The sequence below is a fragment of the Sebastes fasciatus genome, chromosome 6 (assembly GCF_043250625.1).
Source record: "Sebastes fasciatus isolate fSebFas1 chromosome 6, fSebFas1.pri, whole genome shotgun sequence".
Classification (NCBI taxonomy): domain Eukaryota; kingdom Metazoa; phylum Chordata; class Actinopteri; order Perciformes; family Sebastidae; genus Sebastes; species Sebastes fasciatus.
Window position 1 is genome coordinate 12851102 of NC_133800.1, and position 25114 is coordinate 12876215.

A 25114-nucleotide genomic window follows, 5' to 3' on the forward strand; every position below is an offset into this window, starting at 1 on the left:
ATGGGGTTTAGTGAAAACCCAAATGTATACCACAGACATTGTTGTTGCCAAACCTGGTGTTAGAAAGGTGCAGTTCTTTCATCTGCTGCCAAACCAATGGCAGTATAATACAATAATTCATACATGATGAAAGATTGAGAATGTTCTTACTGGCTCCTCCTGCTGAATCACATGGCAAGACCACACAAACCTTTATTCCAATTTTTATTATTCAGTTAAAACAGGAACCTTAAAAACATACAAATGACTTAGTAAAAGCCTTTACACTTAACACTTGTACACTTACAACACTTTAGCCACTTATACAGTATGAATGCAGCAGCTGCTTCATTAAATCATCTTCTCTGTGTCGCCTAACTTGAGATATTTAAAGGAGTAGAAACAGCAAAGAAACCAATTCAAGCACTGTTCTTATTAAAGACATTCTATTTTATAGTTTTGTTTTAATTTTTTATAGTTTTACACACTAGAAAATCTGGGATATTTGTTTATGAAAATTATCGACTACACCCACACAACGATGTATCCTTCTGTCTAAACAGGTCAATCAGTCTGTCTTTGCAAAAGAATTGACATAAAATATGACATCAGGATGAATGTTGACACATTACAGACAATACAATTTTTCAGATACTTGGCTGACTTTCTGATGCAACCACAACTGTCAAACATGTTTGATCAGCTAAGGTATCAGAGGAAATCAGTGAAGAGCAACATTTTCTGTGTAGTTGTTAGATTGGCTGCTGTTAAAATGTTGCTGTCGATCACGGCAGCAAAAACGTTTTGATGTAAACTATTTCTTTTTTTTAAGAGCTGGCAAGGTGCAACACTGTCAGGTAGGAAGGATAGTATAAAAATCTACCATTCTCCGTCGCTTTGCACAATTTGCGTTCTAGAACATTATTATTTCTACTTACCTTTATCTGAATGTGAATAATATAAGATTTCATGGGTTATGTAAACTTAACTGAACTCAACTTTTGTTGAAACAAGTGCCATGGTGTACTCCAACACATGCTGCATTACTGACGTCTTGGTCTGAACTTCGAAACACCACTTTCTTTCTACAGAGAATCCTTGCGTAACACGTGGAGAGCATAACATTTAAAAGGCAACGTTTTTGTTTTGCCTTGATATACTGATCTCGTAGTCAAAGTAGGAGCATGTAAAAATAGTGTTTTAGGCACAGCTACCATGCTACACAGTAAATCAGATCTTATATCAGAACTCTTTTTCATGGCAGCATATGGTTCTCAGTAGTTTTGCAGGATAGACACAAAAAGTGTGTGTGTTCAGTCAGAACACTCAAGTCTGCCCAGAATCACAGGAATGCCATCAAAAATGTATACAAGTTTCAAGAGTTTTCCGAATCACAGTCCCAGTGAGGCTTTGAGCAAAGATGCCATATCTTCAGGTATGGTCCCCTCACCACCTGAAGAACACATGATGCTTTATTTTTCATTTCATTTACAAATAATTCAGACGGTTAGGGTAAACGGAAGTCAATTGGCTCAAACACCGAGCGCCTGGATATTTGGCTAACCAAATTGCCGCGGCATACGATTGGTCACTGCCCTTAAACTTTAGATATATTGCCTGAGGTTCAATGCCAGTGCTTGGTGGCACCTAGAAGTTGCTTTATGTCTTCTCCGATCCTTATTCTTCATACATATCTGTAATTTATCTACTGTAACTAATATTGGGAATAGTTTAGGGGTGTCACGATTTTCCAAATCCACAGTTCAATTTAAATTTCGATTTTAAGGTCACGGTTCGTTTTAAACATTGTTTTACAGCACTGGCAGCTAAAATATTGTTAAGACTATGTGTATGCATATCTTGACTAGTAAAGATCAACAGATCACTGGTTCTATGCCCTGTCATTTCGATTTTCAAATTCTTTTTTAAAACGATAGTCTACGTATTTTTGGGAATGTTCCACACCAAGACCATATGGACAAATTTAAATAATTGATTTAATATGTAATAACTTATTTCACCAGTCAATTGGGAACAAATTGTTAAACAACAAAAAGAAGGTCCACTAGATGGCAGGAGGGTAAGGCTGGCCAATATGGAGAAAATCAAATATCACAATATTTTTGACCAAACACCTCGATATCCATACTGCAACGATATGGTAGGGTTGACTATTGGTGCTTTCACAAAATATTTACACAATGAGATTTTTGATAAATAATCATCAGTAATGTGGATATAATGACTAAGTGGGTAAAAGCAAATAATAGAACAGCTCTGGTAAATTCAGAAAATGACATCACTTTACTGTAATGCAGCCTTTAAAACCAGGAAAAGACAACACTTATGCCATATCAGGACATTACAATATCCAAAATCTAAGACGATATCTAGTCTCCTGTCATGATATCGATATAATATCGATAAATTGCCCAGCTTGAGTTTCTCAGAGTTTACGAGGTACACCTGAATGCACCATGAAGTCCCCGTTGGCGCCCACATGCTTTATCGTACAAAGCAATGTAGACACACAATCGATTTTAAGTGGAGATAGCGTGACCACGACTGAAATCGCCAAACAGTGTGCTGATTTCTTTGGTTGCTGCGGTCTCTAAATCTTCTGCAGCCTACAAACTGTAGTTTTTCTGACAACCACACTTCATTGTTTTCATAATTCACGGGGAAGGCAAAATGACGCCACATCGGTGAGGGAAGCAGGAGGATTTTACAGTTCTGTTGTTTCTCCCTCATCTCCAACTCCAGCAGTGGCCATGGTGTCAAAGTGCTGCTGCAGACGACCGGTAAGATACGTTGTGTTGTAGAATGCTCGCAAGTAGGCCGGGGTGGAGTAAAAATCCCGATCCTGCTTTTCACTTGGAAGCTTCTTTTGACTTTTAGATATACCATTTAACTTTCACCAACAAATGAGTATGGCCATTTCTGCAGGGTTTAGGATGTTTAGGAAATTCTCTTCATTGGCTTGAGATGCAGCGGACCATCGCAAACAGAGCTGGAAGTCACAGAGCAGTACTGGAATCTGCTTGACCTCACTCCTTAATGATGAACTTTTTTTATCATTGATTTGTTAACGTTTTGCAAAAGTCTGTTATTATTTGAGGAGTAAGTTTAAGTGCTATAGCTTGGGCCTTTTTTGTTGTTGTTTTAATTATTTAGATTGCATCGTAAAATCGCTTTAATGGATTTTTATTCCAGAGATTTTGTGCATGCAGTCAAGAAAGCATGCATGTATGTGTGTGTGTGCACATCTCCTTACCTTCAGCAGCAGTCATGTCCTGCTCCAGCTTTAGTTTCTTCTGGCCCAGCTGCAGCATGCAGTCCTCTATGCTGCCCTTACTGATCAGCTTAATCACCTGTACAGTCCTGTCACCCAAAGCAAGGTGCATTAGTCACTACATGAAATCAATGCATCACTGTTCTGAAAGGGAACCTTTTTACCTGAGGAGGTCCTGTAATTGCAATGAATACCTGCTGTATGATTCTGAGATTTGAATTCAGAGAATCAAAATCTGCATGCATATAGCCAAAGTGTTTTTGTGTCCAACTGCTGACATAATTAGAGGGAATTCCAATCACAAGACCTCTTCGGGTAAAACTCACCCCACATGAATAACAGAGTATTATTTACAGATTCCATCTTACTTGGTCTGGCCTACACGGTGACATCTGTCCTCTGCCTGTTTGTCATTGTAAGGATTGCAGTCGATGTCATGAAGGATGACAACATTAGCTGAGGTGAGGTTGATGCCCAGGCCACCAGCACGTGTTGACAACATGAACACAAATATGTCAGGATCCGTGTTGTACTCATCAATCAACACAATCCTGCAGGGCAAAGAAATCATTTTAGCCATTAAGCCAAGTGGAATACCAAACATTGCTTCAATTTTACTCAATTTGAAATCATAATTTTTCACCCCGAAGTAACAGCTAGAATAAAAAAATGAATGAATCAGCTGAAGGTTAATCAATATATTAGCTAAGCAAAATCACAACCTATGCATATGTAGTGGTCCCATTGCAAAGGATGCAGTGGGACAATTATGCTGTTTTGCAGCAGGGATGACTAAATACATTTTTGAATTAATAAGATTATGCTTCATGATCCTGCTTTGTTGGCTACAACTGTACACTGACCTGTTGGCTATGGGTGTGGATCCATCCAGTCTGACATAACGATGTTTTCGATGTTTCAGCAGCACCTCCACAATGTCCAGCATCATGGTGAACTGACTGAATAGTACCACTCGGTCTCCCTGTAAGATTAAAGCAAAGTTGAACTTATTAGTACACACAGTCTGCATTCCTCTTGCATTTACCACAGACATGGTTGTGCACATTTGTATAACCTTGTTTTTAATTGAGGCCAGCAGCTCTGTGAGGTAGTGGAACTTCCCAGAGTCGAGCAGGAGACTGTTTTCAAGCTGGTAGGAGCTGATGGAGGTGTACTGCTGGCACAGACGATGCAGCTCAAAGTCTGACATCACTTCCATGTCCTCCTGGATCAGAGCAGCGTCTGCATCGAAGTGAGTTGGCTCCTGAGAAGGGAGAGAAAAAAAGAATGGAGGAAACATTTAACAAGAGGTGGCAGAGAAATACCCCAAACATGGTGCAGAGTAGGGATGTCACGATACCAGAAATCTAGTAGTCGATACCAATACCAGTGAATTTCCATGATTCCTCGATACCAAATTCAATACCACGGTAAAATAAATAAATAAATAAATCCAATGTAATGTGTAAATCCTCAGATTGCAAGCAGTAGTTTAAATTCACTGATGTAGTGACATTTCACTGGGTATAGGCTACCAGAGGTGGGACCAAGTCATTGTTTTGCAAGTCACAAGTAAGTCTCAAGTCTGTGCACTCAAGTCGCAACTCAGGTCTCAAGTCCTAAACAAGCCATATGCGCTCTTCACCAAATGTAACATCATTTTAACAGCAGAGTAACTGGATCCAACTGGTGCTCAGTAACATAACGTTAGTTCTTCATGGCTTTCTCCTGAAACTTGATTGGATGCTTTTGGATTGGTTCAAACAAAGTGGATCTGGGGAGTTAAGTGTAAGATAATCCAATGCAAGTCCCAATAACATTCACTGGAAATGAAGAGTCCAGAGTTCAATAAAAATTTTTTTAAAAAAATTTCAGAGATTTAGCAAAAAGCAACAAAAGATAGAAATTCAGTTTGTTCAGTTCTTTCCCCCTAGAGTGAATCCTCTTCTCGAACATAAAGGTTCTCTGCATCTCGCTGTTGCATGGCGCTGTTGTGTGTGTGTGTGTGTGTGTGTGTGTGTGTGTGTGTGTCAAACTCTAACACAGAGAGCAGAGGACAGAAGCAGCCGCATTTGGCGCTTGGCGGGTGTTAATTTCGGACCCTGCAGGCATTGTACGGTACCTTTGGTACTGTAGAAAACGAGTACTGTCACATTTTTAGAATCTTGGCATCAACTTGGTGCCGAAGTATCGGTAATCGTAACATCCCTAGTGTAGAGTAAAACTATGGACATTAGCGTGGAATAACAAACAAATGCTTACATATATAAAGTTTCTTGCATCCAGGTAACACAATCTATGACACAGTTAGGTAGCTTAACCCAATTTAAGTCACCCCTACACTACTTGCAGACGCCATGGCCACAGTCAAAAGCTGTATGCCTCATCCAGCATGCAACACACCTGGCTACATTACCCTTACTGTGTAAATGCAGTCCCATTATAAGTGACTGCCACCCAGTGTACAAAAAACATACTACACCAGATAAACACAAAGGCAAACAAATGATTAAATGGCTCTTACAATCTCTATCTTGTTGTGGTGGAATAAAGTTGTCACTAATGCTGTAAGGGTGAATATGTTCAACGTTCATTTTTATGTTATTTGACTTGTTTGGATAGTACAGTCCTCCACTATCAAAATACTTTAAGATGGCAAAGTAATTTAAATGCTTGGTGTAACCAGCCAGCTAAGTCTCGCAAGCACAACTCCGAGACAATTCTTGACAAAAGACAAACAGGAAGTAGGACTGACCTTGAGCATGAGTTTGCTCATGGCTTTGAGCTTTTCTGTGGTGAAGTACTGTCTGTGAAGCAGAGGGTGGTTGGCCATCTTCCTCAACTGCATCATCACATTACACAACTCACGTTCTGCAGAGAAAATGTGTGATATGAGGGAAATTGTTAATTCTGTTATTTGCACAAAATTACACCGTGATGTACAACAGAGAGCAGTAGATCCGGCTTACTCTCGCCATTGGTGGTAGCCTTGAGTTTTTTAAAGAGACCCTGGTAGAGGACCTGCTGTTTCTCACTCATTGAGCAGGACTCCACCTTCTCTACTTTGGCTGGCAGCTGCTTGAGGACCTGGAAAAAGGGAAAGCCTATTAATTATTCACAACACTTACACAGGGTTTGAACTACAATTAAGGTCTTTGCACACCAAGCCCGTATTTTTTAGTTTTTTTTTTTTTTAATCAGTCATCCGATAAAAATCATTACGCATGGAAACCTGACACACCGAGTCCCACGTGTTTTATTATTATTTTATTCTCTTAGTGATGAAAATTCACAATAAAAAACTGAATTAATTACGTGGGTGCAATGGATAGCGCTAGTCCAAAATGAGGCTAATAAATGAATGGCATTAGCAAGACGTTATGGTTTAGCTGCGTGGAGAAAAATCACAACTGTCTAATCTTTCGTATATCCTTTGTTTTGCAACCATCCCCGATTCCAAGCTGTCCTGCAATCACCTACCACAATCTATCTTTAAATTCCACATCTCTGTATTCTATTATTTCTTTATCATTAAGTGCTTTGTGCTGGGAGACAATGTGAATGTTTATCATGCCATTTTGGATGATGACGTTTGCATGGACGGTGGCTCTGAGAGGTCAAACAACCTTTTGGCTTTTGACAGATGCGAAAAAACACAGGTAATCAAACCTGTTGCGAAAACTTCAATGACGGGCGAAAGCTTTGGAGTTGGTGTATAAATGTGATTGACAACGTGAGGTCGTATTTATTTTTGAACCTGGACTTGGTGTGCAAAAGCCTTTACTCTTACTATCATTGTGACCATCATTTAGCAAATGGTGATGTCCTAGAAAATCTGTTTGTGTGAAGTGTGCTTCAGCATAATACTGAAAGTAGAGCTGCAATGATTTTGATTATCGATTAATCAGTTAAAAAAAAGGCTAAATTCTCTGATTCCAGCTTCTTAAATGTGAATATTTTCTGGTTTCTTTCCTCCTCTATGACAGTAAACTGAATATCTTTGAGTTGTGGAAAAAACAAGACATTTGAGGACGTCATCTTGGGCTTTGGGAAACACTGATCGACATTTTTCAACATTTTATAGACCAAACAACTAATCAATTAATGGACAAAATAATAACAGATTAATCAAAAATGAAAATAATTGTTAGTTGTAGCCCTAACTGTAAGTGTTACAAATTGTAAACTGGGAGACTGAGAAAATTATTTGTATGCCAGATTTCCCTAGAGAACACACTTTCCACATAATTTACAATAACAATCTGTAGCTTTAACTTTCCCAACTCACCTCGCTCTTGACTCTTCGGAGGATAAAAGGTTTCATGATGAGTTTGGCCTGAGAAATACGATCCCTCTCAAAGCGGCTCTGCTCCTCATGGGAATTCTGACACATGAAAGAAAACGTTAAAACACTTTGGTCAGATAGGCAACAAAAAAAAATTCTTACACTTTTGGTTGATCCCTTTAAAGACAGTGGAGGGCCAGGAGATACAATCAAGATAAGATGTCAAAGTGAAGAAGTCGTCTCACAGCCTGCTATTTCATAAAGTACCAGGAGTGGTGCTATAATCTGAGCTATCCATCCATCCAGCTTCAAAAAGCATAGAGGTCTAACACACACACGCACATACACACACTCACCATAGAAAACATTTTGGAGATCTGTGAAGTGGAGCTGGAGAACATAGAAGGCATGATGAAGTTCAGGAGAGACATCAGCTCTAAGAGGTTGTTCTGTAAAGGAGTTCCTGTCAGCAGCAAGCGATGCTCTGCCTGCAGGGAGAGAGACAGAGAGAAAGAGACATCATACACGGTTACTTTTGGATAGAGAGGCAAATTATTCTGAAGACAGATAAAGAAAAAGGCGGGTGGTGGTGGTAGAAAATACGTTACACAATGTCAGTGAACTAACGTTAATAGCCATCAGGTGGCGGTAGCGCAGAGAGTTCATGTTCTTCAGCATGTGACCTTCATCAAACACAGCATACTTCAGTGGCAGCTTACGGAAAAGGCTGCGGTCGCTATCGTTTCCTATGGCCATGTTATACCTGTGAAAACAAATCAAACAAGCACAATGGAATAAAACAAAAGAACTCATTCACTTTGTGTTTTAGGTGCGAGTGGAAAGTTGATTCAGGCTCTTAATGGCCCTGTAGTCACCACCAGCACTGAAATCTGTGAAATATAATGGACGTAGTGTGTGCGTGTTTGCTCACGTGGTCACAATGACGTTGCAGTCAGCATCATTATTGAGGAGGTCATGTCTGAGATAGCGGCGGTCCTCCACAGATCCTGCACAGAACATATACACACTGCTCAATACTGTGAAAAGACCCTGAATAAAGCTGTGCACAGGGTGACAACAGTACTGCATAAAAAACAAACAAAAAATAAACGCTTGATCACACTGAACATTTAAGGTTCCCAGATGAACTGCAGGGTACACGAGAGATTTCAATGTGAAAAGATGAAAGAGGAGTCATACCACAATAGACTAGAACTTTGAGGGTTGGACACCACAGCTTCAGCTCTCTGACCCAGTTATCTACAAGACAGAGAATGAAATGAGCATAAATCACGAATTAATGATTATTATACATTTTTAAGTACTCATTTTACAAAGCAAAAAATGAGCTCTAGAAACACAGACTTAAATACTGCAGTCTGAATGGACACAAGGTAGTATCTATGGCAAATTCAAGCAATTAGTTAGATACACCAGAGCAACAGGTGAGGTGAGAAAAGCATTATTGTTATAGAAACTACATCCACAATTTTTTTCCCCTATTCACAAAGGTCCTTTTTCCTCAAACAAAAACAATGTAGACATTGCCTTAGACCAGGGTTTCCTAAACTTTTTTTCTGGTGATCCACTTTTTAAAAATGACAAACCACCACAACCTCATTCACATTTATCTATAAATTGTGAGAAGGGTGAATTTGTGCATAAATGAGCATTTTAACTGCCATTTCCGCATCACCTTGAATAGGTAAACCAGCCATGTCGAAGAGAAGTACGTTTGATAAATCACAACGTTGTTTTATGCACGTATTACTGAAAACATATACACATGTAAAATATGTATTAATGAGACCAAATAAATGCATTTATGCAGGGTTAACAGGCTCTTATTTTTTCCTCTCATCAGTAAAACAAATAGAATGTACGCTAGCCTTTCATATTAGATTTAATGTTATAAATAGGCAACAATTAACAGAACAATATGAACATTCAGGCATGTGAACTGTAGATATAAATGTTAAAAGACTATGTAAGAAATTCTGCTACTTGATTTGGCGACCCACCTGTGGGTCCTGACCCATGTCTTTGGGAATGACTGGGTTAGATACACCAGAGCAAGAGGTGAGGTGACAAGAGAATTACTGTTATAGTAACTACATCAACAATTTACTTTTCTCCTCCTCATAAAAGGTCCTTAACCCCATAGAAAAATGTTAAAACATGGCCTTAGACAACAGACAACATGCCTGTATGCTTAACTTTATCATCTAAGTGTATGTTGTTAGAGTGTGTGATTTGTGGAGATCATTACCCAATGTGGAGGCCGGCACAGTGATGAGGTGAGGACCCTCTATTCCTTTCTGGTATAGCTGGGCCAGAAACGCTATAGCCTGGATAGTTTTCCCCAAACCCTGAGAGAAGGAGTGAGGGAGAGAGTGAAAGAGAAAGAGAGATACAGAGTCAGTCAGATATCAAACACAAACATAAAGAAAGAGCCAGGTGGGAAGTCAAAAACAGATATTTGAACATCTGCGTTTCAGATCCCATACGACCAGTATAAACAGCAGAAATCCTGACAGACTGACAGACAGCACTGCAGCTTTACTAAACCATACAAATTCTCACTTCTCTCACCGTCTTGGGGCTAAAACAACAAATGTAACTCTCTGCTGCTTGTACTCTTCTTCTTTCATCCCTGTACTTTGTTTATTCACCTGCAGGATGGGTACATATCCCCACAAAGCACTCTTTTATAGAGGCACAGTAACACTCTTCAAGTTCCGACTTAAACAAGCAGTAAGCGCCGGCTGTCCTGCTTAGCTTATTAAATGTTTACATTTCATTTGTTTTTGACTTTGGACTTGAGATCAACACCTCATGAATGCTGGTAGTGTCCTAGGCTGGTTGCCTTACCATTTCATCAGCGAGGATACCACTCAGTTTGTGCTCATGCAGAAGCAGCAGCCACTTCAGACCAATCAGCTGATAGGGTTTCAGCTGGTTCCTGAAAGACAACCAATAACAGACTGAGAACAAGAACTGGATCCCTCATTTATATAAAAACGCATACTGTAAGTCACCAATAAGTCCTAATGCATCATTTATGGAAACAACAATGTTGAACCTAGACCCTCTCAAAAAGGGAACACAGGTGTAGCCGCAGATATGATGAATAAAACATATCTTTCCAAAACAAGACTTTCTGATCTGCTGTAAAATATAGTTTTACACGGAAATATAATTTTTAATCACATGACAATTATGTCATCTGAATGCACCCCCAGTTAAGGTTACGATAGTATTTAACAGCTGACTAGACCCTGCCAATGTTTGGAATGGGGAAGCCCGCAAACACACAGAGAGGTGAGTGGACAATAGGTAATCATACAGGAAAGCAAACGTTTGCACCCTTGGTGATCGACTGCACTGTTGAGATGAAAAATGGGGATTGAATTCAAGCTACAATAAACCTCCAGCTTAAGACATCGAGAGTCTCCTGTTGCTTCTTCAGTCTCAAATTAATTAACTCACGAAATTTCCATCACACTGCAAAACCCTTGAGACTACCTTGGAGGATAACTTATGTATCCAGAGGGGACAACAGTCTCAAGTTTGACTGATGATTAGATCACAAGCAAAACTTGTGACTCCGTACATACCTCTCATGGGAAGGTGGGCTCTTTCTAATTTTATACTTATTTCAATGCATCTGCGTACATTTGACCATAACTGTTTTGAGTATGGTAGCAAGCTGAGTATGGTAGCAAGCACTGGTGAACCATCACATAACCCAAGAGTGTTGCTGAGAAAATTGCGCCTTTGAAATGGGCAATTACGTGAAAACATAACAACTGCAGCCGGTGCAGATAGCTGCAATGCTTAAAATGAGAGCCTATCTGTTACATGAGACGTGAAAGTGAAAAAAACACGTCTGATTCTCTTGCGGTCTAGACGTGTGTTTTGTATTCATTTAGTCAAACATTACAGCAGTAGTCGTTGCAGACACACCTGGTGGAGATTTTATTCCACACACTGAGTGCACTTTTTTATTTACTCTATGTGTTTATGTGCATTTTTACTCACTGGCTGTTGAGTAGGCTGGGCTGTTCCATGGACCCTGTGCCCCTCTCCATCACCTCAGTGACCTGTTTGAACATTTTTGAGGAAATGGTATCACATTTGGACATCAGCCCCAGGACAACCTTCCGCTCTTTGAGGACAACTCGGCAGCCCAACAGCAAGCTCTCTGACAGTCCATAGTCCTTAATTAAGGACTCAGACTGAAAAGGAAAGAACACACAGTTGTAATTCACACAATATTGTTGAGTATCTAGACAGTAGGATTAAGCAACTGGTAAATTCAAATGACACCACTTTACTGTAATGCAGTCTTTAAAACCAGGAAAAGACAATATTTATGCCATATCATATTTTGTTATCCAAAATTTAGGACGATATCTAGTCTCATCTCACAATATTGATATTATATCGATATATTTCCCAGCCCTACTAGACAGTACCCATTGACTATTACTGCACAATCTATCAGTAAGTACTCGGATAAGTCATTAAATGACCTGACAGTGGATAGGGTAAGTGGATAATTTTTTTTTGAGAATGACTAATGACTTCACTGGTGTCACTGCATTGAAAAGCATAAAGTCCTGCCTTGCCAGGTTTCATATATCTATGATCAGGGCAAACAAACAATAAATAAATAAATAAATAAATAAATAAATAAATAAATAAATAAAAGGTGCTAGCAACACCATGTTATCCTTGAGTTTGGTTTATACAAAGTTATTACTAATGTCCCTGCCCTATTGTTGCAATATGACACCCTGTCATGATTATTATGCACCATTACTGATAACATTTACTCTCTGTTGACAGATAGATGTTTGAAAAATGAAAAAACTAAATTTGATAAAGGCGAGCAGGAGGTGAGATACTGTGTCAGGAGGGGAAGAGTTTTGCTATTCAATAGCTTGTAAGGAATGTCTTGTCTCTACACGGAGGAACTTGGTGTAGTGCGCTCAATAAGTAAATAGAGTGTGAATGAAACTTAACAGGTCAAAAAGTCATTTTCCAGGTGTTCAGTAGGAAGATTGACTGACTGTAGCTCTTTGTTTTTACAACTTTGCCCATTGATAACTTGTGCAAACGGTTCTATTTGACATGAAGGTATCACCTGCATGATGTCTAGTTTCTTGTCTCAATTGTTTAGAAACACACACACACACACACACACAGACACTCTCTCTCACCAGGCGTTGCCAGCTTTTAAAGGGCCTCAATTCCACAATCTTCTGGGCCTTTTTAAAAGAGCACCCAGCGATTAACGACAGCTCATCAATTGACGCATCCTGGAAGAATTTGAGTATCTCTTTCTTCAGATCTGTCATGCCACCGTTAGTATCCAGCTCATCGTCGGAATCATCATACTCGCTGCTAACCGGTTCCTCTTCATCGTCATTTTCCTCCCCAGAACTGACATGTTCGTTTGAGGCACGTGCCTTCCTCTTTCTCTCTGCTGCCTGCTTCTTAGCTATACTGGTCCCACTGGCAAATCTGGACAACATCTGAGCAGTAGAGGAAGAGGATGACGGCTTCAGGGAGGAAGAGGATGACGGCTTCAGGGAGTAAGAGGTAGTTGTTTTCTTGACAGAGGAGGATGAGGATACTGAGTCAGAACTCTTTTTTAGCCATGTAGACAGAGTGGAAGTGCTACTTCTGTTTTTGGCACCTTCACCGTGGTCTGAGTCTGAATCTTCACTGTCCTTTGTAGCGTCTGTATCACCTTTACTGTCCTCCTCTGTTTCACTAATACTTATGTGGTCTTCGGAGTCCCTTCGATCTCTCCTGCTTTTACTGTCTCTGTGATCTTTGTGGCGCTTCAACTTCCTGTGCTCCTTGCTTGACTTGTCTTTGCTCTTTGATTTACTCGATTTCTTTTCTTCTGTGTCAGGTGAGCTGAAACTGGTACTATCTGAAAAAAGAAAAACAACTTGAGCCTGAATCTGTATCAGAATCAGTGAAGTACACATACATGAGGTCAGTGAAAAGATGGCTGGATTCCGATAACGGCTGTTGTGTTCGTACCTGGGTCTGAGAACATCTGTAGAGCCTGCAGAGCATCCTCAACATTCCAGTCGTGTTCCTGCAGCACCATCCGCAGCTCCTACAATAAGACGGACATCAGCAAGGCTCAGAAATAAAACACGAGATCCATTGTTTCCACAAACAGCCTTGCAATTTTTTTTTCTTTTTCTTATTTCATTATGGTCTGGCGTGGCTGTAAAGTCATTTTCTAGTTTGAGGCATGATTTCAAGTTAGAGATGCCCCGATCACGTTTTTGCCGATTATTTGGTTTTGATTTTTTTTATTGCAGTTGGGATACAAGGCTCCAAAATAACTTTTTACACCAAAGTTATTTCAACCGTCCCAACATCAGTGTAAACCATCAAAATTTGTAAATGTTATTCTTTTACTTTTTTATTGTCATCTATAGTTGTTATTTACATAAAAACACACAATTCATGATTAGGAAATAAATTATTGAATTTATATTTAAATATTTGCTTCGATTAAAAAAAAGAAAAAGAAACATCTTGGCATTAGTAGTTTTTAATTATATACTATAAGCTGCTAATAGCTAGTGTTAGGAAGTTAAACAGGTCATAATTCCCTCTCTAATATTGCTGTGAAAACATCTCCTTCAAACAACTGGATTTATTCAAGTTTCTCGCCACATTTTTGCATTATAATTTACCTTCGCCTGAACACATCATAATGTAACTCAATGCAACCTCTTTTAACGTTAGCCATTAGCTCCCTTATTTAGCCAAGCAGGACTGTGCCACTGCCCACCAGCTTGATTTATCCCCCCCGCCGCTATCTGCAACTAGAAAGCATTAATGCCAATCTCCCCATCGGCCAATAATGATCGGCGGCGAATTAATCGGGGCATCCCTATTTCAAGTAGCTGCAAAACAGATGATACACAAGTACTATGTTTTGCTTAGGTATCATTGGTCAAACCAACGACTTAGTACTGTTGAATTTCATAAATAAGCTTTGTTTTACATTAAAACTATTTTTGGGACATTATTAAATGGAGACATGGCTTAAGTAGTGTGTGAGTTGTCATAAAGCTGGATAGAGCTGAATGTGTGTTCAGAGAGTTCAAGAGTTTATTTAAGCTGCAAGGCTGCCGGCACTGGTCTTGTGTAACCCCACATTATACTGTATCATGTGACATCACAAACTCAGTCACACACACAGTGTAATGTTATCATGTTATAGAGTATAAACCGTTTGAGAAAGTAGAATCAGATTGGATTAAAAATGGATGTCGATATGAAATGGCTTCATATGCTACAGACAGGGACAAGTGTATGTGCGTCCTCACCTCTTTGTCCTGGTCAGGAAACTTTTTCTGCAGTTTTCGGACCATGGCTTCCTGCTTCTCCCAGCTTGGCTCACTGCCGTCATTATTTTCTTCATCAGAAACCTTTTGGTTTTAATACAAGAAAGGTAAATAAGCCAAACGGAAGAACATGTCATCCTGCTGCGCCGCGAAGCTTCGAACACCTTAGAATATGCCCCAAAAAAAATGGTATTCGGGACAGCCTTAGCATCAGCCCTCATTAAATAATTATTTGTGCTTCATCAATATTTGCAAACGTTTATCTGTGTTTCGCTCTGTGTAAAAAAGGCATTTTTCAAATAGATTTTTTGGACCTAAGGAGAAACAAACCAACAAGGTTTTTATGCAGTGTAGGGTGTAAAATCTGCAAAATCTGCAGTACGTTACAATGTAAAGATGTAAGATGCAGCATGGCATTATAAACCATCTTAAAACCACCTTAAAATGGCTTTAGTTGTACTTTAAACTAAAATGTTAGGCCATTGTTTTAAACCACAAAGATATCATTAGTAATCTTACCTCTGATGGCCGACTCTTCTTGCTGGGTTGAATCTCACCGCTGTCCTGAGAACTGCTGGATCCATCCTGCTTTCTCTTCCTGTCTTGGTCTGGAGCTGAGAAGACAAAACAACCAGTATTCTCAAAAATAGCCACTGGACTGAGAAAGGTAGCCAGTTAAGCAGGTATAAATCTGTTATGCACCGCACTGGGTTTTACTGCAACATTTTCCCATATTTTAAATGTACATTAGGTTTAGTAATCATTTCTTGAATTTGGTTTATGGCCCAAATATTGTTGAATATATCATAAACACAAAAAAGCACAAAAAAAATCAAATGAACAACTTTTGCTCCTTATGTACTTTATTTTTTTTGAGGGAAGTTGGTGATTTTTCTCCAACTATAAACTAAGCCTCCTTTATGCTAGAAGGCCTCACAGGAATTGATCATGGACTGTCATTATGTGCTTATGAAAAAGTAATTATTTACCTTCTTCATCACCGAACTTTAAAAGGCATGCAGCTATAGCCCCATCCAATGTGCCTGTGTTCCCAATGACCTGAAATGGAACAGAAAGAGGTGCTTTGAACAGAGAAAATCAGGTGATTAAAAGGGATTGTGTTTTGTGAACAGTGTCCAAATTATAGTTGGCTGTTCAATAAATCAAATACTTTATCATGATAACACATTTAGCGAACAAATGTGTTCTATGCTGAGAAGTTGCAAAGCCTCCTTCTCGACTCACGTCCAGTAGCTCAGTCCTCGTCAACTGAGGAAACATCTCCAGAATTATGTTCATTTTGTCCTCCAAGTCATTGTCCTCGTCATCTGTGTGATCCGATGCCACATTTTTGGATGATTTCCCTTTGGAACTCCTACAGAGGACAGACAACAAGACTGTAAAGCAGTATGAATCAGCATGAATGTGAAAAATGGCATCATGTCAATTTAAACTTACTTGGACTTCCTGCTTGATGGTACTTTGGTCTTTGTTTCAGAGAGGAGCTCATCCTCCTCCAAGTCAAATGTAATGACTTCCTCAAAAACCACTCCGCGGGCATGGGACTTTGGTGGGGCTTTGATGGGTTTCATCTTAGCTGGACAGAAACATGTTAAAAACAAGTCAGCAGATGTATTCACTTGAGATGCAAGATGAGGGGGACTTACTTCAAAATTTGTTCATACAAGTATGCCATCTTGTCATTTGCAAAGTTTACAGCTTCTTTTGGTTAGGGCACATGCTGATGTTCTGCTGCTTATCTCTTATATGAAAGTATGTCCTCACATGATATTCAAATACTGTAGACTTTAGGCTAGGCTTATTTTAATATATCTGTCCATGTTGCAAGTGTGGGGGATAACAGCAAGTAGAGTGACACCTGAGGATAATGACAAGAATCTCTGGTAGGCTTTGGGATCATGTATCAAATGCTGAATTGAGCGATGCTCCCAAATACCTAGACCTACCTGGACTACAGGAGGGTGATACAGTATAATGACATTTGGGATCTCATCATAATAGTTATATACAATAAAGGTATATTAAAGGATGCAGGGTAGAGTGACATTGTCTCAAATCTCCAATTTCTAAAGTACCTTCACATAATTGGTACTGACACACTTGACTTCAAAATGCTGTTATATTTGACTTTGTTAACATTGCTCAGCCACAACACATGCATCTACACAATCTCACTGTAATGGTAATGTTCAATTTACATCAGAAAATATGACAGTTTTGGTTCAATGGGCGTCCCCCTCTACTCTTACTGAGGGGAATGGTCATTCTGACCTGCAGCATGTTAATAATAACCACGTTACTGAACTCCTGCTAACGACAGCACACTTCACATATCCAGCTAGTTTAGCTGCTGCTATAGTTACCTGGCTGCTAGTTACCTGCTGCTGCTATAGTTACCTGGCTGCTAGTTACCTGCTGCTGCTATAGTTACCTGGCTGCTAGTTACCTGCTGCTGCTATAGTTACCTGGCTGCTAGTTACCTGCTGCTGCTATAGTTACCTGGTTGCTAGTTACCTGCTGCTGCTATAGTTACCTGGCTGCTATAGTTACCTGGCTGCTGCTATAGTTACCTATAGTTACCTGCTGCTGCTGCTGCTATAGTAACCTGCTGCTGCTGCTACAGTTACCTGCTGTTGCTGCTATAGTTACCTGCTGTTGCTGCTATAGTTACCTGCTGCTGCTGCTGCTGCTCTAGTTACCTGCTGCTGCTATAGTTACCTGGCTGCTGCTGCTATAGTTACCTACTGCTGCTATAGTTACCTGCTGCTGCTATAGTTACCTGGCTGCTATAGTTACCTGGCGCTATAGTTACCTGGCTGCTATAGTTACCTGGCTGCTATAGTTACCTGCTGCTGCTATAGTTACCTGGCTGCTATAGTTACCTGCTGCTGCTATAGTTACCTGCTGCTGCTATAGTTACCTGCCGCTATAGTTACCTACTGCTGCTATAGTTACCTGGCTGCTGCTGCTATAGTTACCTGCTGCTGCTATAGTTACCTGCTGCTGCTATAGTTACCTGCTGCTGCTATAGTTACCTGGCTTGTTCTCCTTCTCAGACTCGGGACTCTTGGAGCCGCTGTCCTGCTCTTTGTTTGTTGTCGTCGCTGCCTTCTTGTCAAAGCGAAAACGGTCTAAGTTGAACATGTTAACAGTCTTTCCGCGACTGACAGCGAGAGCTCCTTTGTCTCTCTCGAGTCAGCAGTATTCCCTCTCTCTCTCCTGTCGCATGAAGCACACTGCTCAATGAGACGAGCTAGCTAGCTAACAGGCGTCGGGTGTTAGCATAGCAGCCGGAGCAGCAGTCCGGAGAAACACGGAGGACTGAAGCTGTGACACGGCTCCGTTTATAACACTAACAGTTTAAAAAACAGTAACAGATATTATAACACCGATTTAGTATCTACGGAGGTTGTTCAAACCGCTTGTTGAAGGTTGTATCTCGACTACTAGCCGGTTTCCCGCGAACTCCAGCGGCCCTGGAGGATGCTAATGCCGGCTCCGCTCATTGGTCAGAGGAAGCGGAAACTCGCGGGTCAAGATGATGCTCTGGTGCGTACTTCCGCTTTTGCTCTAATTCTTGTTTTACAGGTTAAATCGTGAACAGGGAGACATTCATTGCTTGCATTGTCCCCCAAAGGGCTTCTACATAACGAGTTTAGTCTAATACAGGGATTCTCAACCATCTGTAACTCAAGGCCCACTTCCGATTGTTAAAAAATGTCACCTTCCCAAATAAATGAGTTATAAAATATGTGTTGTGCCACTGTCAGGTGTAATGACACACATAGATATTCAGCTCACCCGTCACTGCCTGCCATTATGAATCCAAAGTATTCAGGGTCATATTTCCTCACCACACACTTTTACTGCCTTCAAAAATTGCTTTATTTTGTGTCACTGCATCTGTGACATACAGTATATGTCTGTAAAGGTAATAATCACGATTAATCACAAATTTTGTGTCTGTTCAAAATGTACCTTAAAGGTAGATTTGTCAAATATTTAATTCTCTTATCAACATGGGAGTGGACAAATATGCTGCTTTATGCAAATGTATGCATATATTTATTATTGAAAATCAATTATCAGCGCAAAAAAATGACACATATTGTCCAGAAACCCTCACAGGTACTGCATTTAGCATACAAAAATATGCTCAAATCATAACATGGCAAACTCAAGCCCAACAGGCAACAACAGCTGTCAGTGTGTCAGTGTGCTGACTCGACTATGACTTGCCCAAAAACTGCATGTGATTATCATAAAGTGGGCATGTCTGTAAAGGGGAGACTCGTGGGTACCCACAGAACCCATTTTCATTCACATATCTTGAGGTCAGAGGTCAAGGGACCCCTTTGAAAATGGCCATGGCAGTTTTTCCTCACCAAAAATCAGCGTAAGTTTGGAGCGTTATTTAACCTCCTTCCTGACAAGCTAGTATGACATGGTTGGTACCGATGGATTCCTTGGGTTTTTATAGTTACATACGATGCCAGTATCTTTACTCTAGCTTTAAAAGTGAGCCCGCTATAACCTCTGAAATACAGAATAGTGGTTAATCTAACCATTTGGCAGCACCTTCGCAGCCCACTAGGTGGCTCTCTGAGGCCCCCCAGTGGGCCCCGTCCCAGTAGTTGACAATAGCTGGTCTAATATATAAGGTGTTATGCTCGCATGGTGTTACAGTGTGTGGTAAACGGTGTATTCAGTGGGGATAAGAATGGGAGGGGAACTATCTTGACAGTCTGTTCAACATCTCTTATGAAACCTGTGATGTAAGGAGAAACCAACACCACTTTGTAGGGCTGGATAATCCCTGATGTAACCACATTACTTTATGGGCATGGGTCATTCACTGTATGCCTACAGTGTTCTCTGAGAGTAAAGTGCTGACTCTTTGAAATGCAGGGCTAAATTTCTGGGGACTTCTACGCGCCCACCTCAGCGACAGAAACATTGATCTGTATATGATCTAATATGTAGGCTATAATGAAAATGTTGGCTGGTTTTGTCAGTGGAACAACAGTCAGTTGCATCCTGTTTGTCTTGGGAGGCTGAAGAAATATAATTTGGATAAGTCATTATACTTTCTCATTAATTTCTAAATATTTTTGTCATCCAATTTGGCCCATTTTCAGTATTCAAATGTATTTTAATCAATCTCTGCTGTCACTGATCTCTTTCAGTAGACCTTCCCCACAGAACATGTTTAGACTTGTTAGTATAACAATGGCTCTATTCCATTTAGGTGTGCCAGTAGGCTTAACTACACTATAATAGCAACAGCACACCTGAATGGAATGCAGCCATTATCGCTGTTATTCATTTCACCTGTGTTTGACAAGTCAGTTTTAGGCAGTAAAATATAACTTTCTTCAACAAAGCTGCAGACTTCTTCCTTGTTATTTTATTCAAATTCACCTGTTTCTGTGTGTTGTCCACTAGATGCCACACTCGTGAGAAACTGACCATATTTTTCTGGTGAGTCAGAGACTGTCGTACATTTACTGATCAAAAGGGGGCAGCAGATGCACATTCTCTGAGATGGGATAAGGGTATGTGAAGAGGTCTACCTGCAAGTATTGAATACTACCCATTTGTAACTCCTTCATCTGTGTGTGGGTGTGCTCTCATTAAAGCAACAGTAGGCAAGATTGGAGCAAATATGATAAAAAAAAAAAGTTTAAAAAGAAAGTCACTATATCCTGATAGTTCTATTTAAATTGTTCATATTTTATATGCCTGTCTACTTTTGTTTTGCTTTTTGCACTGTGTTGTATCTTGATTTTTGTTTTTACTGATGCTACTTGTTTCTGCACTATCCCCTTTGCTGCTGTAGACTTCAAATTTCCCCACGGTGGAACTAATAAAGGAATATCTTATTTTATCTGATCTTAGTGCATGAGACAGGTAATCTGAAAGAAATCATGTGCTTCCGGTGTCGTCCGGTGTCCTAATGGCATCTGCAAGATTTCACAGACTGGAGGAAAACAACCAATCAGCTGGAGCCTTGCCGTCTTTGAGCAGCTGTAAATCACTTGCGAACTCTGATCAAACGGCAAATCAATATTCTGTTACTGTAATGCCTATTTCTCGCCTCAAATGTTTTCAGAATCATCTTGTAGTGCACTGTTTAGCTGTAAAATGAGAAAGTTTGTGACCCGGCAGCCATGTTGAGAAATACCAAGCACCACCCACCAGCCGGAGCAATCGTTCTCATTTTACAGCTAAACAGTACACTACAAGATGTTTCTGAAATCATTTGAGGCGAGAAATAGGAATTATAGTAACAGAATATTGATTCATATTTGATCAGCGCCACCTAGTTTGACCGTTTGATCAGAGTTTGATTTAGAAAAAAGAAAAAAAAAACAGCAATTCACACACTAAACCGGGAGGTTGTCTGGCTTTCGGAAAGAGTTGTGCATGTTCACTAACAGATTAGTCTGTCAAAGTTGATAAAGATTACAACATGTTCAAATGAATGGCATTTTGTTACACAGGATTGTATCAGAGTTACTATGTAAATTTTTAATGGTAACAGACTCACAATAATGCGTGACTTCCCTCAGAAGCCACCACGGCCATTGCATCTCCTTTCTTGATGGTCAAAGTCAATGGCAGATACCCCCCCTTCCCTGCCACACACACACACACACACACACACACACACACACACACACACACACACACACACACAGCTTGACTGTCTCATACAATTTACTCCTCAGTATAATTGACAATTCACAAGATTTAAAAAAAAATAATAATTATAAAAAACAACAACTAGTCTTTTCATTTCGGGCTTGGTCGCTGATCAAAATAAAATATAAAAATATAAAATCAATATATATATAATGTACAGTATACTTCACACTATTTGCATGAGGCCATATTTATGTTTTCCTAACCCAATTTTCACAGATATATAAACATTTCACCACTAACGTACTTACACCTGTAGACATTGCTCACATACAGTGAATATATTATGATGATTAGGTTGGGTCCTCTCATCAGAACACCACAGCGCCATCCTGCCGCCTTACTGTCGCCCCCACCATCGTCATGGAGACCATGTAAGTTAATGCGTGTGTGTGTGTGTGTGTGTGTGTGTGTGTGTGTGTGTGCGCGTGTGTTTGTGCTCTACCCAGGGCACAATAGGCAGACTGACACAGAGTCTGATAGGGGTCATGACCCCTCACAGCAGGAAGCTCAAACTGTGGCTCCTTGCCTTCTCCTGTCCTCTGGTCAAGGTTTTTGTCTGTGTGTATGTGTCTGTGTCTTACATCTGCATTAGGATGGACTTTTTTTTTTTTTTTTTTCTTTGTTTGTGTTGTTTTGTCAGTGTTGTTGCATACGTGTCTGTTTACGTGGGTGTTTAAGTGTGTAGGGAAATGCGCACACACACCCACACACACAGACAAACAGGCGCATATGCAACAACACAGAAATATAAATCAACAGCCCGTCCCAATACTGAGGCAAGTCATTAGCATGTGCGTGCACACACACACACACACACACACACACACACACACACACACACACACACACACACACACACACACACACACATGCACACGCACGGTGATGAGTACTGTGGATGTTTTAATGGGTGTTTTGGCTAGAGGCGATAACTGAAATAAAAGCCTGGAATCATTCATTGCAAAAGGGAATCAGGTGATATGACGCTCTGCTGCTTTTGAAAACAAATTTCAATTTAATATCAACAGTCACATGCAACCACGTCAGTACACACACACAAACACGCACACACACACACTAGCTGGAGTTGAGCGTGCATACTGTATACACGAGTACTTCTCATACTATACATACTGTACATGTATGCATGTGATATGCCAAAAGCTTGCATCTGCATATCCTATGTGTTAATTGTGTCTGCCATAACTTAACTATATTAAATGCCTGAGTCAAGTGCAAGTGTACGTGCACGCATTGTCGTTCGGTGTGTTTTTAAGGCTGACCCAACCATGTTGTCCCAGCAGACTCGTCACAAAGTCTGTCACCACCCAGTCACCATGGCGCCCAACTTGGCCGAGACCCGACGGCGGCAGGGAGCACCTTGTCACCGTGGTAACACGTCTGGGATGTAACCACCCGCCCCCCACGCCCCTAAGAAATACGCGGAGAGACAAACACACACCGCCCCATATGAAGGCTCTTTCTATAAGGGCAGAAGATATTTCATGTGAAAAATTGTAGCCACTGACTGATATGGTCAGAGGCGGTGAGAGACAGACAAATAAATGTCTCTGAGATAGATAGATGCTCTGATGCCTGTACAACCAATACTGTTCAGCCCTTGTATCATGACAGAAATGAATTTTTCTACTGCTATCATATGAAAAGAATATGAAATAGACTGGAAAGTTACCTAAAACCCTTCTTTATGGCTCTCGTATATTTCCCTTTTTCTCGTATTGATTTAACAATCCCATAAAATGTTTTTTTTTGCTACTAATTCAATATAACATCGTGGAGAGATAACACAGACGAGATATTATTGAGATAACATGAAACCTAAGCTATCATTGGCCAAGTTTGAACCTTGAAAGTTCCACATACATACCAGCGTGCATTGCTGGACAACAACAGAGGAATACCACACTGAGAAGCCAGAGTGTACTGGAGATGATCGGGCCTGCTGAAGAGTCTCTGCATGTCTCGCAGCTCCATTGGTGCTGGTTTCCTGCAGAGAGACCACAAAGAATTTGGTTGAGATAAATAAAGTAGCACATTGATCCACACAAGTGTAGTGTGCCACCCACTGTTGCTTATGGACTGATCCAGTAGAAGTAAGGATTGATGTACTATTTCATAACCAAAATAATCACAGTATATTGAGCTATTCACGCTTCTTGCTCACAACTTCATTTGTTCATACATAGATGCTAAAAAGAAAAGAAGTGTATATATAAATATACATGTAAGCATTTGTAATATACGGAGCATACAGGTGAACAGTGTGCTGCAGGAGTTGTGTGAGGAGTTTTTACAGATGTGGCAGCTCTTTGTTCTGCAGTGAAAACTTGTCACCATTGCAATCCATTTTAACTGACAGAGTCAAGCTGACCACAACTGCTGTTCTCTAAAGAGGGAAACCACTAACTTTTCTTTCAAGCATACAGGGGTGAGCGTTTGATAATAATAGAGATAATAAAGATCTTTGTTGAAGTATCACTTTCATGACCTGTCTTAAAGTGTTTGTTCAGGTGTTTTGAAGTGGGGTTGTATTGAGGTACTTATCCATAGTAGGTGTATTACTTACAGTAGATGACGGTTGGTGCCCAGAGTTTTGGAGAAACAGACAGGAGTTACCGCACGAAAGTAAAGCAATACAGTGCTGTGGACAGGGACGGCAGAAAAACGTATTTTAGCCACCTAAAAGAAAGTCCCATCTAAAAAAATGTATATCTGTTTAAGTGTACGCTATATTTAGAATATTTTCACCGCTTTATCGGGGAACTAAACTAAAAGTGACACTTATCTATGCTCTCTCCAAAGCCGGCAGGCTCAGATGACAAAAACATGCGTTTCACTTTCAGTTCGCAGTCGGAAAATATTCTAAAGATATCGTACACTTAAACGGATATACATTATTTTAGGTGATCCTTTCTTTTAGGGGGTTAAAATATTTTTTTCTGCTGTCCCCGTCCACAGCACTGTTTTGCTTTGTTCCGGTGCTCCTGTCTGTTTCTCGATGCTGGGGGCACACCGACCGCCATCTACTGTAAGTAATACACCTACTATGGATTAGTACCTCATATAATCCCATTTCAAAATACCCGAACTATGACACCACCGCCTATAACACCACCAATTCAATTTTGGCAAACAATCTTGCAACAGAACATAACTCAAGCCTACTGTAGTTGCATAGATAATGCATGACTCATGATGATTTAATGCAAAAACAGGTATACTAACATGAACACCAGTTTATGTTTATTAAAGCTTCATTAGGCTGAACTCTTTTGGCACCATTGGGCAAAAAATCCATAACAACCTTTCAGCATATTGTAATTCAAGTGTCCTGAGAGAAAAGTAGACTTTTGCATCGCCTCATGGCTCTGTTCTCAGGCTTTAAAAAATCTAGTCCGTGATGGTAGACTTTGGCCAATC

General features: G+C 40.2%; 1 protein-coding gene across 1 annotated transcript; it reads right to left on the reverse strand.

Annotated features, from left to right (window-relative positions):
- Positions 1 to 191: 191 nt before the first annotated feature.
- On the reverse strand, positions 192 to 18497 carry smarcad1a (SNF2 related chromatin remodeling ATPase with DExD box 1a). The gene is made up of 23 exons (XM_074637695.1): positions 18001 to 18497; positions 16403 to 16541; positions 16190 to 16319; positions 15934 to 16003; positions 15464 to 15558; positions 14927 to 15028; positions 13617 to 13695; positions 12782 to 13503; positions 11598 to 11794; positions 10428 to 10518; positions 9826 to 9925; positions 8757 to 8816; positions 8488 to 8563; positions 8184 to 8319; positions 7913 to 8044; positions 7560 to 7655; positions 6241 to 6358; positions 6027 to 6142; positions 4347 to 4535; positions 4135 to 4253; positions 3640 to 3822; positions 3254 to 3360; positions 192 to 1432 (listed from the first exon to the last, which is right to left on the reverse strand). The coding sequence occupies exons 1-23, from the start codon at positions 18107 to 18109 to the stop codon at positions 1371 to 1373; spliced, it is 3228 nt and encodes a 1075-aa protein (XP_074493796.1). The 5' UTR covers positions 18110 to 18497; the 3' UTR covers positions 192 to 1370.
- Between the last annotated feature and the right edge of the window lie 6617 nt (positions 18498 to 25114).